Here is a 16333-nt window from a genome sequence, read left to right as displayed (position 1 = left end):
CAAATTTTAATTTTAATAAAACATAATTAAAAATATTATATAAAACTTCCTTAAAATATAATAAATTAATAATTTATATTAATGTGTAAACTTTTAAAATATGCAAATATATATTCACATTGAAGGTAAACTAACCTAAATTAAATTTGAAAAGATCCTAAACTTGTAAAATTCAAATTTTTGAATATAAAATAACTGATTTAAATGCAATCGAACTTACCTGATTACCACCTATCTATAAAAACATGTAAATATATTTTTTTTGGTGAATTGCAGGAGAAGTATAAAGTCCTAACAGTAACACGACTCGAATTCAAGCTACACCTGAGGTAGTAAACACCCTAACTATCATACCAACAGACAGGATTAAAAAAACATTAAATATTTTTCATAAGATTGAAATGTTAATTTTAATATTAAAATAATAATTTAGATAGGGTTTGGATGGGATGGGAGAAGTGCTTTAAATCTTTGGCCATAAATGCAAAACCAGCTAAGCTAACCGAATTAAAAGTGTTTAGTTGGGGCTGTGCTGTGTAGTTAATAGATAATAGAATGTCTCACTACACCCTTTAAATGCGCATCGCAACCTCTCTCCTCCTTTTCCATTCCAAATAATATCCCATCTGATAAAAGTTTCCGTAAATATTTTGGTTTTTGTTCGTTTATATTTGTTTATTAAATTAAATATATAAACATAAATAAAATTTTGATGCTCCTTTATTAAATAATCCAACACAAATACAGTTTGTTCAGTTAATAAATTCGTTTAAAACTTATTTAATAAATCATTTATTTATTGTTTTATTAATATATATTAATAAAATTATTATAATTTCATGTTCTTATTTTTTATATAATATAATTATTAATATTTATATTGGACTATTATATTTATACATGCATATGTTTATTTATTGTTTGTTTGTTAGTTACTCATTAATATTATTAGGAATATGACTTGTGTTGCATGATTTATTTTTTATTTTTTAATAATTAAATTCCTTTTTAGCTTTTAAAATTTTAATTAATTTTATTTTTAACTAAACATATAATTTAAAGAGAGAAAATAGTAAACACTTATCGTAGATAGTGAAGTACAAGTTCCATCGACACAACAAAGACTTTAACCTCAACACCAATAAAACACTATGACACGTTGACAATTAAAATTTAACTTTTAAAACTAAGTAATATGATTTAATCTTTTATTAAAACAAAATATGCATGTCCCAATTTTTTAATGAAAGTAAATTTAATTGTAAATTTGAACAGAATATAAGAGTTAAAAATTGGACTAGAAGGATGGGAGTTAAAAATATTTTATATACTAATTAAAATTAAAACAACATTTAAAACATAACTAATTAGAATAATTTAACTAATAAAATTAATATTTTGAGAATAATTAAATTTAGGCAAAATTTATTTAATTTAACAAAAAACACGAAATTACAATTAAAAAATTAAAGAAAAACGATACATGTATAATGGAAAAACTGTAGCATTTTTAAAAGAACATTAAAGATAATTGGGCATAATGAACTTATTTGACAATAAAAATAATTAATTAAAATGTTTGTTAAAAACAATTAATTAAAACGTAATAATAAAATTTATAATTTATAATAATTTATTTAAAATATTTCCATAATTTAACTTTTGCATTCTGCAATTTATGATTATATTTTATTTAAATGACTCAAAATATCTATATTTAAAACAATTATTACTTTTTTATCATATATTTAGTACGCATCATCATGAACATTAAATTACGTAAAACAAATGTGAATGAAGGAGTTCATATTATTTTATCAAAGATTTGATAAAACATACAATATCTAAATTAATTTTAAAGAAAAAGAGAAATGATAGAAAAATTAAATTTGATTAACTGAAATATAAAAAATAAATTGATATAAAATGTAAGTCAAAAAATTAATAAAAGGCAATATATACGATACAAACTAAAAAATAATTAATAAGAATTAAAAATATTTAAAATAGAATTCCAAGCATATACTAAGAGAATGCATTATCGTAGTTGATTTTATTACAATGCATGTGAAAGTATCACGAAGCCCATGACGAATGCACATAAAGTATTCCATCGAAGTCAACTGATTAAATGAGACTCATTTGACCCACTTGAATTGGCCTAATTCATGGAACATATAGAAAAATCCATCTATTTGAAACCTTAAGAACCCAATAAAACTAGAGTTATCATGGTAAATATTTTGTATTCCTAAAATTAACCATCGATATAATTTAAATTGTATCATTAGATTTGGATAACTCAATTATAAATAGAGGTTTTCCCCTTTATTTATAATCACTCAGTTGTATTTATTCAAAGTAATATAACACACTTTTCTTATCACTTTTTTATTCTTCGCTTGAGAGTTGCTTCCGCTTTATTACAATGCCTTAGAGATTTTCTTTGAGAATTTTTGCCTTCTCGAGAGTTCTTGCATGCGTGCTCCTCCAAAAGCACACACTAGAATAAGAGGTAAAAATTTATTGGTAGCATATTCGACCAAACGGGTGATTTTTTTGCCTACTAAGGATCCCATACTCCCCCATAAATTGAAAATCCATAGCCACGGTTGCTATAGGAATACCGTTTAGTTGACCCTTGCCTATTTGAATAGCCTCAATTAATCCTATCTTTCTTTGATAAAAATCAATACGATCTTTATAAAGCTCTTCTTCAAACTGAAATTCAATGGGATCCAGAGAGATCATGTTTACATCCATAGGACCCCAAGTGCCTAGATCAATCAAAAGTTCGATTCTATTTGAACTACTCATTTTCAAATGATATCCACATTGTTCACAAATATTCGTTTCTATCTTAAGCAATTTCTTAAAATTTAATTTATAACAATTTTCGCATTGAACCCGCAAATGCTTATATAAATCGAGATCATTAGAAATTTCTTCTAAAGTTAAATCATTACCATTTTCACGAGAGCTAACTTAGACAAATCTGAAGCAAATGAATCACCTAAAACCAAACTATTTTTTTTTTCGAGCTTGTTTACCCTTGTCCAATGTCTATATTTATAGACATAATAAGTATAAATAAAATAAAATTCTATTTTTAATTACGATTAGAATCCTAAAATACATTAAACTTATCTTAATTTGGATGAACATCCATTTAATAATAGAATATTTATAACAAATTGATATTTTTATTTTTGTAATTTATAAAAGGAATTGGAAAAAGTAAAAGCAAAAGAGAAAATGTATAGCTATTTCTATTTTGTCTAAAACTAAACTAATCCTATTTGATTAATTAAAAGACTAAATTAACCGTATTTACTCTTAAGGATTTGTGAACATGTTTTGTGAACATATTCATTTAAACAACATGTTGGTTTAACTTAAATAAATGAACATGAACATTTATAATTTTAAATAAACGAACACGAACAAATATTTTGAAAACATAAATTGAACACAAATAAACTTAAAATAAACAAATGAACATGAACAAAATCCATTTATTCAAGCTCAGTTCATTTATAACACTAAACTTGAAGATTTATTTTATTAAATTATATATATAGACTATTTTTAAAAAGAAAATGGTGTCCCCAACGCATTTGGACATAATAATGTTTTGGAAAAATATAGCACACCGATATCAGAAAATCACCTCAAGCCCATATAACATTGCCTACCAAGTAGTTCGTTGTTGAAACTTGAAACAATTACTTTGTAAAAAAACAGTAGCTTCAAAATTTAACGACAATATTTTCAATGGGGAACTATTTTTAGAACATTTCAGAATTTTGGTGTATTTTAGTACACGAAAAAGTTACAACAATGCCCTAGTTCTAGAGTTGGTGTAGTCTCTCACCTCAGGTGAAGTGGCATCACTGCAATCTAAAGAGTGACAATTTCAAACTATTTGCTATTTTTTTTATTGCGAATACTGCGATGTTTCACTTGCGTATGGAAAGATCGATGTGCAGGTAAGCTACACAAGCCACGAAAAACAAGAAGAACGCGGACGCCAACATCAAAGGCTCCGCAAGCATGAAGATTGGCTTGAAGGTGTAGTAAACCTGCAAAGAGGGATCAATAGAAAACGCATGAGATTGAACAAAATCGTGTTCCGCTAACTATAATGGATGTCTTTTCCTAGGCTAAAATATCTACAGAAATTGAGTAATTCAATTTTTGTAGTTCGATATTGGTGCAGAGTCAGCAAACAAGTCTTTGTCAGCATTTTGATAGTTTTCAGTAACACGGTAATGGAATTTACTTATTTGTACCAATATCAGACATACAAAGATTAAATTACTCCGTCTTATACAAGTACTAAATTGCACTTTTAACTATAATACAGGGACCACTACCTAGATGCTTTAACCGTTTTTATATTAATTAGGGCAGATTCGAACAGCCTCCATGAAAGCACTTACGTATTTTAATCATTCATCATTTTGAGGGTTTCAGTTAGCATGGTGTTCTATTCACTAACTTATAATATCATGAGGAGATGGACTCAATATGGACAACAATAAAACCGATACCCATGCAAAAACACATAATACGAATAGAAGAGGCAACAAATTACCTGGAAATGAGAGTTGTGCGCGGGAACAAGATTTTTCTTTTCCATGACCACCACAGTCCTTCCCACAACATCAAGGTAAGAATATTTGGTCTGAAAGATTCAGATGTAACATGCATAAATAAATTCATGCATCCACTATAAAAACTGCAAAGAGATTATTACATAGAGAATAATTACCTCCAGATGCTGCTCCACAGGAAAGGGAACCACAGCAGAAGGGTCTTTTGAACCCTCAGGTAACACAACCTGAAGCATAACATGTTAGTTCCAGTCTATATTCCAAAATTTTAACAAAAGGATTAAAGAAACAACTATATAAAGAAACAGATGTAGATCTTTAAACCAAACCTACTTTGACGGTTAACTTGTCAACCACTGTCTCAAGAAGGGGGCATCCAAAAGTAAAGTTGAGATAACGCCTGTCATCGGATGTCTCAAAAAGGAAGTCTTGCAATGGTAGCCCATAACCAATGACAAAAGTAGCTTTCCAACCTCCAAATAAAGGATACCGTGGTTCAATTTCCAGTTCAGACTGTAAGAGAATAAACTTAGTTGACAATCAACATACACGAAGAGAAAGCAGCAGCGATAGAAGCATATGAAAAAGATTTTAAAAACCTTTCATATTATGCTGACTTCTTCCTTAATTGGAAACATGAAAAAGGGTGCACTAATATATAAATGCATGATTACAAGACTGGGGAAACCTTGTTGTTTGATGGCAACAATATATAACTAAGCCAGAACAAACCTTTCAAATAGAAACTTACATGCCAACAAGGAGAGTTGCAAATACAAGGGTTTTAAACATCTACATGGTCACATGTCCAAGAAACTAGGATAAAAAGCATTTACTTTTAGGAATAACTCATAATCACAAAAATTCCAAAGTTGACTAGGTAATTGATTTTATTGTTAAAAACCAACTTTTTGCTGCAAGGGAAAGAGAAGAGAGAGAATGGAAGAGAAAACACATTTGAATACCTTACGGGAATCAGTACGCAGGTGTGAGGACGAGATGTTTCCTATTTCATCCCGGTAGTAGACAGAATGAACCCTAGGAGGTAGTCTTGCCAGAAGGTACCTCAATGAGGATGCACCATTCAAAGTTGGCCTGGATTGGTAATCAACCCTGAAATAGCATGCAGCAGAAAGTGACTACTGAAATCAATCATAAAAAGGTGCTTTGTTTCTTGATCTTTCAAATTGAATCCTAGTAGGTAGTAGCTACTCTACCTTGAAAATACACCTTTGTGCCGGGCACCGGCATGAACCAATGTGTACTGCTCTGTGACCTGAAGGTTGCCCCAATGAGATATCTCAACTTCACGAACAAGCTCCTCAACAACAGCAAATGGGCTATTGTTCTCAAAATGTATAAGAATTGGAGAAAAAGAGTATGGAGGATGATCCTCATATGGCCCATACTTTATTTCAGTGCCTGCACGATTACTGGGTTCCACCCTTGTGAATGATTCCACTTTAGTACTTGGTGTCTTAATAAAAGTCGTTTGTTGCTTAATATGATATGGTGACAATATCAACGCACTATCACGATAATATACTAATTGAGATTCTGATTGGGCTATCTCAGCCGGAAAAGGTTCTTGGGAGTGTGTCAACAGGTACAATACTTCTATGGTTGTGCTTTCACCAGACTTTAAGGGATTTGCTAAATAAATAGTAAAATATTTAGCGTCATTAGGTGCATCAGGCAGTTCGGTCGCTTTTACATCAAGACGGACTAATGTAGTCTTCTTCCTCTTTCCTTTAGTTACTAATGCTTCAACCGTTGCGAGATGATCAGCTTGAGTGGGTGGGAAAGAAAGAAGAACCTCTGAAGTAGGCGTACTACCAGCATTCTCGACCTAAAAGAGATAAATACATACACATTTATTCATATACAATTATGCAAAATAAAATACATGAAAATATTAGAAATCTAGATATTAATAATCTAATCCTCAAACTATCAATGCTAATACTTGAAATGATGCCTCAATTTCATTCACTTGCATAAACCAATAAGAAATTATAGACTCCAGTTTCAAGTTACTTTTGCTACTTGACTGTTTTGCTATTTACAGTCTGCTGCCTCAGAAGTTACTACAAAGCAAAATCATATTTGATTAAAAGCTCACGATTACCTAAAAAAAGTTGACTGAAACATAACTGTTTCATATAAAAGTAAATCATGAATTTCGCTATTAAAAATAGTTTAAGTTTCTTTTCTTAAATGTTAATTCTTCAAAATTACAGGTATTAAAAAAAACAAACACAATAATAAATTGGCAAGCACTAAATCAAATAACAATAATAAATGTCAGGGCATAAAAGTGTTAAAAAACCAGTGCCTGATATAGTAAAAAAAAAGGCTAAAAGCTTCCATTAACAAGTAAATTTTAGGCCCCCAATTCAAATTTCAAGTATAAAACCTCAACCCCTCTCGATTAAATGATTTAGATATAATATATATGCATGCATACATATAAATGTGTATTAATTAAATAAATTTGTAGCATTTAGAGAGAAATTACCTTCAAAGTCAAGTAAACTTTGACAATGTGGGAGCTCAAGTCAATCTGCATCAACCAAAAACAATATTTAGGAAAGGATAAAAGAAATAAATCCAAATAAATAAGCTCAAAATAAGGCAAATTAAACAAAATAAAATAAAATATTAAGATCAAGCATCTTGCAGCTTTTCTTTTTAAACAATAGGAGCTTTTATAATCTAAACTCATATATATATATATATATATATATATATATATATATTCTTACCTAATATCAGTTCTTTAACCCAAAAACTTAAATTTTGAACCGCATATCATAATTTAACAAAAGAAGCCTAATTAACCCCAAAGAAAAAAATTAAATAAACAAGCTCAAAAGAATCCAAATCAAACAAAATAAAATAAAATATTGAGATCAAGCATCTTACATTTTCTTTAAAATTAGAGCTTTTAAAATATAAATTCAAATAAATTCCTCACCTAAAACCAGTTCTTCAACCAAAACACTTTAATTTTTTCAACATTATATCATAATTTCGACAACTTCATATGAAACTAAGATTAAAAGGTGGAAATATAGAAAAAGTGAGAGAGAAAGAGAGAAGTTTGATGCTTACTCTACGCTCGGCGTTGGAGATCAGGAGATGGTTTAAAGAAGAGGATCTGCAGATGGAAAATAGAAGAGAGAAGAGAATGAAACCTAGGGCTTCTCTGGCTCTGATCGGAGCCTCCATTGAAGTTGACGAGAGAGTAAAACACTGGCTTCGACTTTGGGGCAAGGCTGTCGAGGAGGACCAAGAAAGAAAGAAAATACAAAAGGTTGGCTGGGTCAACTCTTTTTGGGCCTTGGTAGTCAGCTCTAGATCTTTTTTATGGGTTGGGTTATCATCTGGTCTTGTAAATTCGATCCAATCTCCATCATCTGAAATTTAATTATAATATACAAAATAATATACCGGGATGATTAAAGTTTTTGTACCGTTTGACACGGATTTAATCCTCTTCTTCATGTTGGTTCAGCCTTAACTCGATTGATATAAATATTATCATCAATGCAAGAAGACGTGAAATCAAATACACTAAAACGTATTATCATCCTATTGCGTTATTCTCCCCAACTCAAAAAACTTGAATCCAACACAAAAAAACTTTACCACTTCAACATAAATTTGTTGATGAGCTCTCATGGTAGAATTTCAGTTTCGATCCATCTATTATATTTAAATTTAACATTTAATATTTATATTTTAATTTATCATACTTTGATTCTCTAATTTTACAACGATATTGGTCAATCCAAATAGTTAACATACTTAGCGATTCTAGTTTAAAATGATGACGAGAATTTTCTTAAAACACATTTTAATATCAAAACATATTTCGACTTGATAATTTGGAATGATTATTTTTAAAAATTTTCTAATTTCAACATTTTAACAAGAATAATTAAGAGCGTCAACTACTTAGACTAACTAATTATTGTGACATGAGCACCACTATGGTGGAGGTTTTTTTACATTTTATAAAATGATTAAATTTCAATTTTGGTCTCTTTATTATGCCTGAATTTTACATTTAACGGCTACACTTTTAATTTTTAATGTAATTTTGTCCCTTTTATAATGTTATTAATTAATCTAAATAGTTAATATTGTTAACTTTTCAAATTAAAATGTTACATACTCTTATATAATTTTAATGCTCAAGGGTCTTAGAGGTTGATATGAAGTTTTCATTTCTTTTAGGTTTGTCTTACTTTTTTAAGGACATTATAAGCCAATGGTCAAATTTCAATTTTAGCCCCTATACTACGTTGAAACACGTGATTTAATTTATATACTTTTTTTACATAATTTGGTCATTCTACTTTTAGCATGTCATTAGTTAGTCTAAATACTTAATATTGTTAACCATCTCAATCAAAATGTTGACGTCAATTTTTTCTCAGAACACTATTCCAACAATTTTATTTTATCATGACAAGTTCAAATGGATGTTTTAAGAAAATATTCACATAAACATTTTCAACATTATTTTTGTTGTTACATGATTATTAAATGTTTTTTAATTTGAAAATGTCACACCAATGAATTTAATATAAATATTTAAACAACAAGTAACAACCGAACCTAAATTTTTAAATTCAAGAATTAAAAGTGCTATATTCTGAAAATAAAAATAGAGAATTAAATTTCAAATAGATGAAGTGTATGCAGACTATAATTATATTTTAACCTTCAATTTTTATTTTATAATTTAAAACAAATAAATAATTAATCCCACACAAAATATAAGAATATATTAATTATATATAATTGAAAACCCAAAAGATGATACAAAACTTGGTCCTTTAGTACTGAACGAAGACCCTGTTATTTTTAAATTAATATTTATATATAAATTTCATTGCATTTTTTATTAAGTTATATGATTATTTGGGTATTTTTGTCTTTGTATATTTTATAAATCAATAAAAATTATCCATAATGGAGCTTGAACCAAGAACACCATGTATATAAAACTTTTCATTTACCATTTGAGTCAAAGCAAAATTTAATTTTATATGAAACATTAATAAAGTATATTTGTTTATATTAATAATGTTATCGATTGAGTTAGTGTCGAAATTAACTCGACGCTAATTCAAGATTGAAAACAAAACAATGATAAACAATTGTATTCATTTAATATTCTTAATCATGTGTTTTGTGTTTAATTTTCGTTTTACTCACAATTTTTATTATTTTTAATATGGTACATATTCATGTATTAATATTTCCAAACCATACTTTTTATTATTTATTCTATATTATTTTTAATTACATACGTGTTTTAAATACGTAATTTCCTCATCGTATATATACACGTGTAAAAAAGTTCTAATCTATTTCTATTGCTACGTTTTCACATTATGTTGAATATTATTCATTGTATAAAAGGAAAAGGAATATGAAAATGATAACTTATATTCAATAAAAATAGTATTTTATAGTTTTGTTGTAAAGAATGGTATTTGATGTTTTTATGATTATATTAGTAAAATAGTAGAAGTTATTTACAGCATTGGTATCGAATTGAAATGGCTTGATTAGTTTTATGAATTAATTAGAAATGATAATAGGATTTTCATTAATTAAGTTGTTATGTCAATATGTCAAGTATAATTTAAGTATATAAATGTATTGGTTGAATTACTGGGATTGGTTTGGTTGCGATTTGAAATTTGCAGTGGGGTTTTATGTAAAAATAAGCAGAAATGCTGCCGAAATTTATAAAAAAGAAAAATGAATGAAGTCAATTAGTAAAATTTATATGAATTTATGATTTATTTTAATATGTTGGTTATTTATTTAAGAATTATTTATAAATTGTTTGATATGTCCGGTAATGCCTCGTAACCCCATTCCGGCGACAGTTTAGGGTTAGGGATGTTAAAAATGATAACTTATCTTCAATAAAAATAATATTTTATTAATCAAAAATAATAATAATTAAGTTTTTTCAACCGACTGAAAAAACCCTAGAAGCCAAGAGTGCAATCCTTGGTGTCCTAGCGAAAACAGTGGCTGCTGTGGCTTGGGATGATGGAGAGTGGTGGCATCAACGGGGTTCGGAGAGACGAGATCTCCCTATTAGAAGAGGAACTTACTCAACTATCGGTCAAAAGCTCGATGGTGGAGCCAAACGGTAAACCTTCTCTGATCTGTTCTGTTTGGACAAATAAATCTTATAATCATGATAGTTTCAAAGCACAGATGAAAAGTATCTGGAAAACAAAGGAAAAGTTTGAGATTCAATTGGTGGGGAAAAATCTTTTTTTGATAACGTTTGAATCAGAGGATGATTTGGAATCTGTGATGGAAGGCCAACCATGGTTGTTTAGGAAGAATTTAATTACTTTTGACCGGATTTTTAAGCCGACAACGAGAGACCAAATTACGCTTGTTTCATCTCCGTTTTGGATTAAAATTGGACCCTGTTTACCAGTGTTTGATAAAAAGGATCTTCTGCATGCTGTAGGGGTCACGTTCGGTGGAGTGATCAGATCTGAAATTAGCGGTGAGTTTTGTCGCCTTAGAATACAGCTCAATGTGCAAAAACCAATTCGTAGAGGTATATTTGTGTCAACAGGGAATGGGAATAAATGCTGGATCCCTTTCAAGTATGAAAAATTGCCAACCTTCTGTTTTGGATGTGGAAAACTGGGGCATGGTCTCCAGGGCTATACAAGCATTACACCTGCGGAGAAAATTAGAATTAGAGAGGATCCACCTTACTCTTTGGCATTAAAAGCAGAATTAAATTTGATTGGGAAGGAGAGTCTGAAGTTTAATGCTTTATCAAAAAAATTACAAGTGCAATGTTCGTATACAGGAGTTGTAAACAGTGAACAAATGAGTGATATGATGGAAGGAGTATAGGAGGATGCTTGACTGGAAACTTTAGAAGCAGGATTACAGATACAACAGAATGAAGAAACAAATGGAAAAACCACAAAAAATAGAAACGCAAATATATTGAAGCAGGGCAAGGAAGCTAGGTGGAAAAGAGTTGAACAAATAGAAGTGATGAGACAGTATGAGGCAGAGAGTAAGCTGCAGAAACGAAAATGGTAAGAGTTGGTACAGGAGGATTATGGTGTAAATGGGAAACAGGAAGGAGCAATTAAAAGGATGAAATTTGGAGATCAAGACTTAACACAGGAGACGGACATCAATTTTCCAGTTGAATCACCTAACCAGAATGAATCGGTGGGTGCCAAAAGGCAAGCCGACCGGTCGCAATGAAAATCATATGCTGGAATGTCCGTGGATTAGGGAGTCCACGGGCAGTGAGAAGGCTTCGGTTTTTACTGAAGCAAAACAATCCTCAATTAGTCTTCCTCATGGAGACTAAGGTTAGTGGAAAGCGAATGGAGAAAATTAGGAGGAGGTGTGGGTTTATGAATGGGATAGATGTAGATACAACAGGTTCGCGGGGAGGCATTTGCCTAGCATGGAAAGAGGCGGTTCAAGTTGAGCTCAAAACTTTCTCAACCAACCATATTGGTGTGCTGATCGGAGAAGGAGCTAGTAAAGAGTGGAGATTCACCGGCTTTTATGGATCCCCTTACTCACAGAATAAAAATGCTTCATGGGATTTATTAAGATATTTAGGACAGGAACAAGAGCATCCTTGGTTGGTAAGTGGAGATTTCAATGAAATTGCTTATTCTTTTGAAAAAATGGGAGGTCAACCGAGGGAGGAGAAAAGGATGGAAGTGTTCCGTGAAGTTCTAAAAGAATGTTCTCTTATTGATGTGGGATACTCGGGTAAATGGTATACATGGGAAAGGGGAAATTTACCAGAAACAAATATTAGAGAAAGACTTGACAGGAGTGTATCAAATGAAAAATGGATGGAATTTTTTCCAACAGTCAATGTACACCACTTAACGTCTTCATTTTCGGATCATTGTCCTCTTTTAATTGGTACCAGTACTGAAAGTAATTTGAAGAGAATCCCAGTTTTTAAATTTGAAGCATGGTGGACTACAGAGAAAACGATTGAAGAGGAGATAAAGAGTTCATGGGAATCATCAAATGGATCCATTTTTGAAAAGATAGAAAGATTACAGACCAATCTGACAAGATGGGCCAATTCAATAAAGAAAAAACAAAAGGGATTGACCGGAAAACTTACAAAAGAGCTTGAACGATTATTGGAGGATGAACGAAATGATGATACAATGGCGCAGATTATTGACAAGAGAATACATCTGAATATGGAGATTGACAAAGAAGAAATGTACTGGGAGCAAAGAGCACGGGCTAACTGGCTTAAGCTGGGGGATAAAAATACGGTTTTCTTCCACAAATATGCCTCAATGCGAAAACGAATCAACACAATTAGCAGGTTGGATACAGATGATGGGGAGGGGATCTATGAGGAATCAGAAATAAATGCAAGTGCAACAAAGTATTTCTAGGAACTCTTTTCAACTAATGGCATAGGAGACCTATCTCATCTTCCATTAGGTATCAACAACAACATTTCTTCAGATATTAACATGGCCCTTTTAGAAAAGTTTTCGGAAGAAGAGATCTTTAGTGCAGTAAAAAGTATGGGACCTACCAAAGCACCTGGTTATGATGGTTTTCCGGCATTATTTTTTCAAAAATACTGGGATATTGTGGGTAAAGATGTTGGGAAGTTTTGTTTGGAGTTTCTGAACAATGGAAAGGATATTGAAGATCTAAATTTAACAGAGATTATTCTCATTCCGAAGAATTCCAATCCTACCAATCTCGCCAATTTCAGACCCATTAGCTTATGCACAGTAGTATATAAAATCATAGCCAAATCTATTGCCAATCGTATGCAGACAGTTATTGGAAGGTGTATTGATAGTGCTCAAAGTGCTTTTGTTCCTGGGAGGCTTATTTCGGATAATATCTTAATAGCCAATGAAGTTTTACACACACTTCGTCAAAAGCGTAACGGGAAAAAATGTCTCATGGCGTTAAAGTTGGATATGAGTAAAGCTTATGATAGAGTCGAATGGGGTTTTTTGAAAGCAGTTATGGTCAGTATGAGATTTGCAGAGGAATGGGTATCACTAATTATGCGATGTATCTCTACAGTATCTTATGTAGTTTCCATAAATGGTAAAAGAGGCAGAGTTTTTAAACCTACCAGAGGACTCCGACAAGGTGATCCGCTTAGTCCTTTCCTTTTTCTTGTTTGCAGCGAAGGACTTTTGTCTTTGATCAGAATCGCAACACGGGAAGGGCTGATAAAAGGAGTAAAGGCCAGCAGAAGAGGTCCGGTAATTTCACACTTATTATTTGCAGACGACTGCATGTTGTTTGGTGAAGTGACTAAAGACAGAATAAGAATCTTAAAGGAGATTTTGAAGGAATATGATATTAGTTCTGGTCAATGTGTGAACTTTAACAAGTCCTCAATTTTTTTCAGTTCGAATACAACGGAAGCAGATAAAGTTAGCATCTCGGCTGAATTGGGGATAAGGTGCTCGACTAATATAGAAAAGTATCTTGGACTGCCAAGCATGGTAGGAAGAAAGAAGAAGGAAGCCTTTCAGAATCTAAACGACAGAATTAAACAGAAGATAGATAATTGGAGTACACCTTTCTTATCTCAAGGAGGCAAAGAAGTTTTCATTAAAACAGTACTTCAAGCAATCCCTATTTATGCGATGACATGTTTTTTGCTACCAAAATCTTTTTGTGAGGAGATAGAAAAACTGTTTGCCAGATTCTGGTGGCAGAAAGGAAAAGGCAAAAAAGGGATACATTAGTGCCAATGGGAATATATGTGTAAGCCTAAAGAGGAGGGAGGTATGGGTTTCCGGAATATGGCGCAATTCAATATCTCATTATTGGCTAAACAAGAATGGCGGATTATGAATAATCAGGGTTCTCTTGTTGCGCAAATTTTTAAAGCCAAATACTTCCCAGAAAATGATTTTTTAAACTCCCAGTTAGGAAACTCTTATTCTTATGTGTGGAAAAGTGTTTGGGCAGCCAAAGCCTTATTGATAACAGGGCACTGTTGGAAGGTGGGAACGGGTTCTAGTATATCCATTATTGATGCTTGGATTCCAGATTCTGATAATTTTAAATTGTCGTCAGGAGTTAATTCTATGCGCGTTTCTAAAGTAAAGGAGTTAATCGACAGTAATAGTAGAAGCTGGAATGCAGAGTTGATTAACAATACCTTCACTGAAGCAGATGCTGAAAGAATCCTCAGGATCCCGTTGGCACGATCACCGCATGAAGATTTTCGTATTTGAGGAGGGGAGAAGTCGGGTGAATTCACGGTACGAAGTGCCTATCAACTATTACAGAGATCGACCGATAATCCTAGAGCTTATGCTTTACAAAACCTCTACAAAAAATTTTACAAAACACTTTGGAGCCTGAATATACCAACAAAAATAAAGATCACAATATGTCGGCTATCATGGAACTATCTGCCTACAAAGGTAAATCTACAACACTGGAAATTAGTAGTAAACACAAGGTGTCTCCGATGTGGAGAATGAGCTGAAACGATGAATCACTTATTCCGTGACTGTGCTGTTACAAGAGAGGTATGGAAAATGTTATCATTTCAGAACATTATGATGTATCAAAGCGAGGATTTTGTACAATGGCTCACCTGGGCGCTAGAGCAGTTAAACCCAAATCAAAGTCGACTCTTTTGCTGTGCACTATGGGCCATATGGGGAGACAGAAACAGAAACATACATGAAGGCAAAGTTAGTAATGGAATAGAAGTTGCAAACTTTGTTAGTAATTACATCATTGAGTTAACTGGTCTTGAACAAAGAATCTCAGAATTAATGAAAGGAAATAAGAGATGGACACACCCACAGTGAGAATCCATAAAGATTAATTTTGATGGTGCATATAATCAGATTCAGAACCGGTCAGCCTCAGGTGTTGTGGCCAGTGACTCGGAAGGAAAAATTCTTTTATCCTGCTCAGAAATCCACAATAGAGTTCCATCTGCTTTTGCTGCTGAAGCAATTGCCTGTCAGAAAGTAGTCCAAGTAGGAGTTGACCATGGTTGGCAGGCACTCATTTTTGAAGGAGATTCCCTCGCAATAATCAAGAAATGCAACAAAAAGGATCATGACAGATCAATGGTAGGGGCATATATTTATGATATACAACAGAAAATACTAGAAGTAAAAAATATCAGATTCCTTCACACACCAAGATCTGTAAACAACCTTGCACATATCCTTGCAACAGAGACGCTAAGAAGAGGAGAGGAATTTTACCTGAAAATGGGCGTTCCTGATTATGCAGAGACCCAAACACAGCATAATGAGCTGAGCGAACCAGATTAGGGAAGCATCGAGAGATGAAGTTTGGAAGAGAGAAAGTTTTCAGAGCAATAAAGAAACAGAAATGATCTGTTAGGCAATTTTGAAATATGGAATCGTCAAAAGGAAATTGAAATGACAGGGTGAGGGGATGACAGATTTCAGTAGCTTCTGATTGGGCAACGGATCGGCGCATTAATTGCTGGTTCTAGAGTTTTCTTTTAATATCTAGATATTTTGTTAGGTGAGGGCACCTGTTTCTGGGCCGATTACTTTGTGCCCGTTTCCTTTTTTGACTTTTGCTTTAGTTTGTTTGTTTTGGACTATTCCAAATAGTTTGAATGTTTTAATCAATAAAAGCCCAATCTGGAATTTCAAAAAAAA

At 31.9% G+C, this 16333-nt stretch overlaps 1 protein-coding gene and 1 long non-coding RNA gene across 2 annotated transcripts; both read right to left on the bottom strand.

The window, feature by feature from the left end:
• Window positions 1-3729: 3729 nt before the first annotated feature.
• On the bottom strand, window positions 3730-7916 carry LOC105770948 (dolichyl-diphosphooligosaccharide--protein glycosyltransferase subunit 1B). The gene is made up of 8 exons (XM_012592327.2): window positions 7731-7916; window positions 7135-7179; window positions 5834-6465; window positions 5582-5729; window positions 4950-5129; window positions 4775-4843; window positions 4598-4687; window positions 3730-4082 (listed from the first exon to the last, which is right to left on the bottom strand). Exons 1-8 carry the CDS (start codon window positions 7845-7847, stop codon window positions 3960-3962), a joined length of 1404 nt encoding a protein of 467 aa, XP_012447781.1. The 5' UTR covers window positions 7848-7916; the 3' UTR covers window positions 3730-3959.
• Window positions 7917-10542: 2626 nt separating this feature from the next.
• Window positions 10543-16130, bottom strand: LOC105770949 (uncharacterized). Its single transcript, XR_001126351.2, has 4 exons — window positions 15488-16130; window positions 15277-15328; window positions 14833-15194; window positions 10543-11352 (listed from the first exon to the last, which is right to left on the bottom strand). It is a non-coding gene; the product is annotated as an uncharacterized LOC105770949 (long non-coding RNA).
• Window positions 16131-16333: the final 203 nt, after the last annotated feature.

Source organism: Gossypium raimondii, chromosome 5 (assembly GCF_025698545.1).
Source record: "Gossypium raimondii isolate GPD5lz chromosome 5, ASM2569854v1, whole genome shotgun sequence".
Taxonomy (NCBI): Eukaryota; Viridiplantae; Streptophyta; class Magnoliopsida; order Malvales; family Malvaceae; genus Gossypium; species Gossypium raimondii.
Note: the sequence above shows the minus strand (reverse complement) of the source record. Positions and strands in the feature narration are given on the sequence as shown.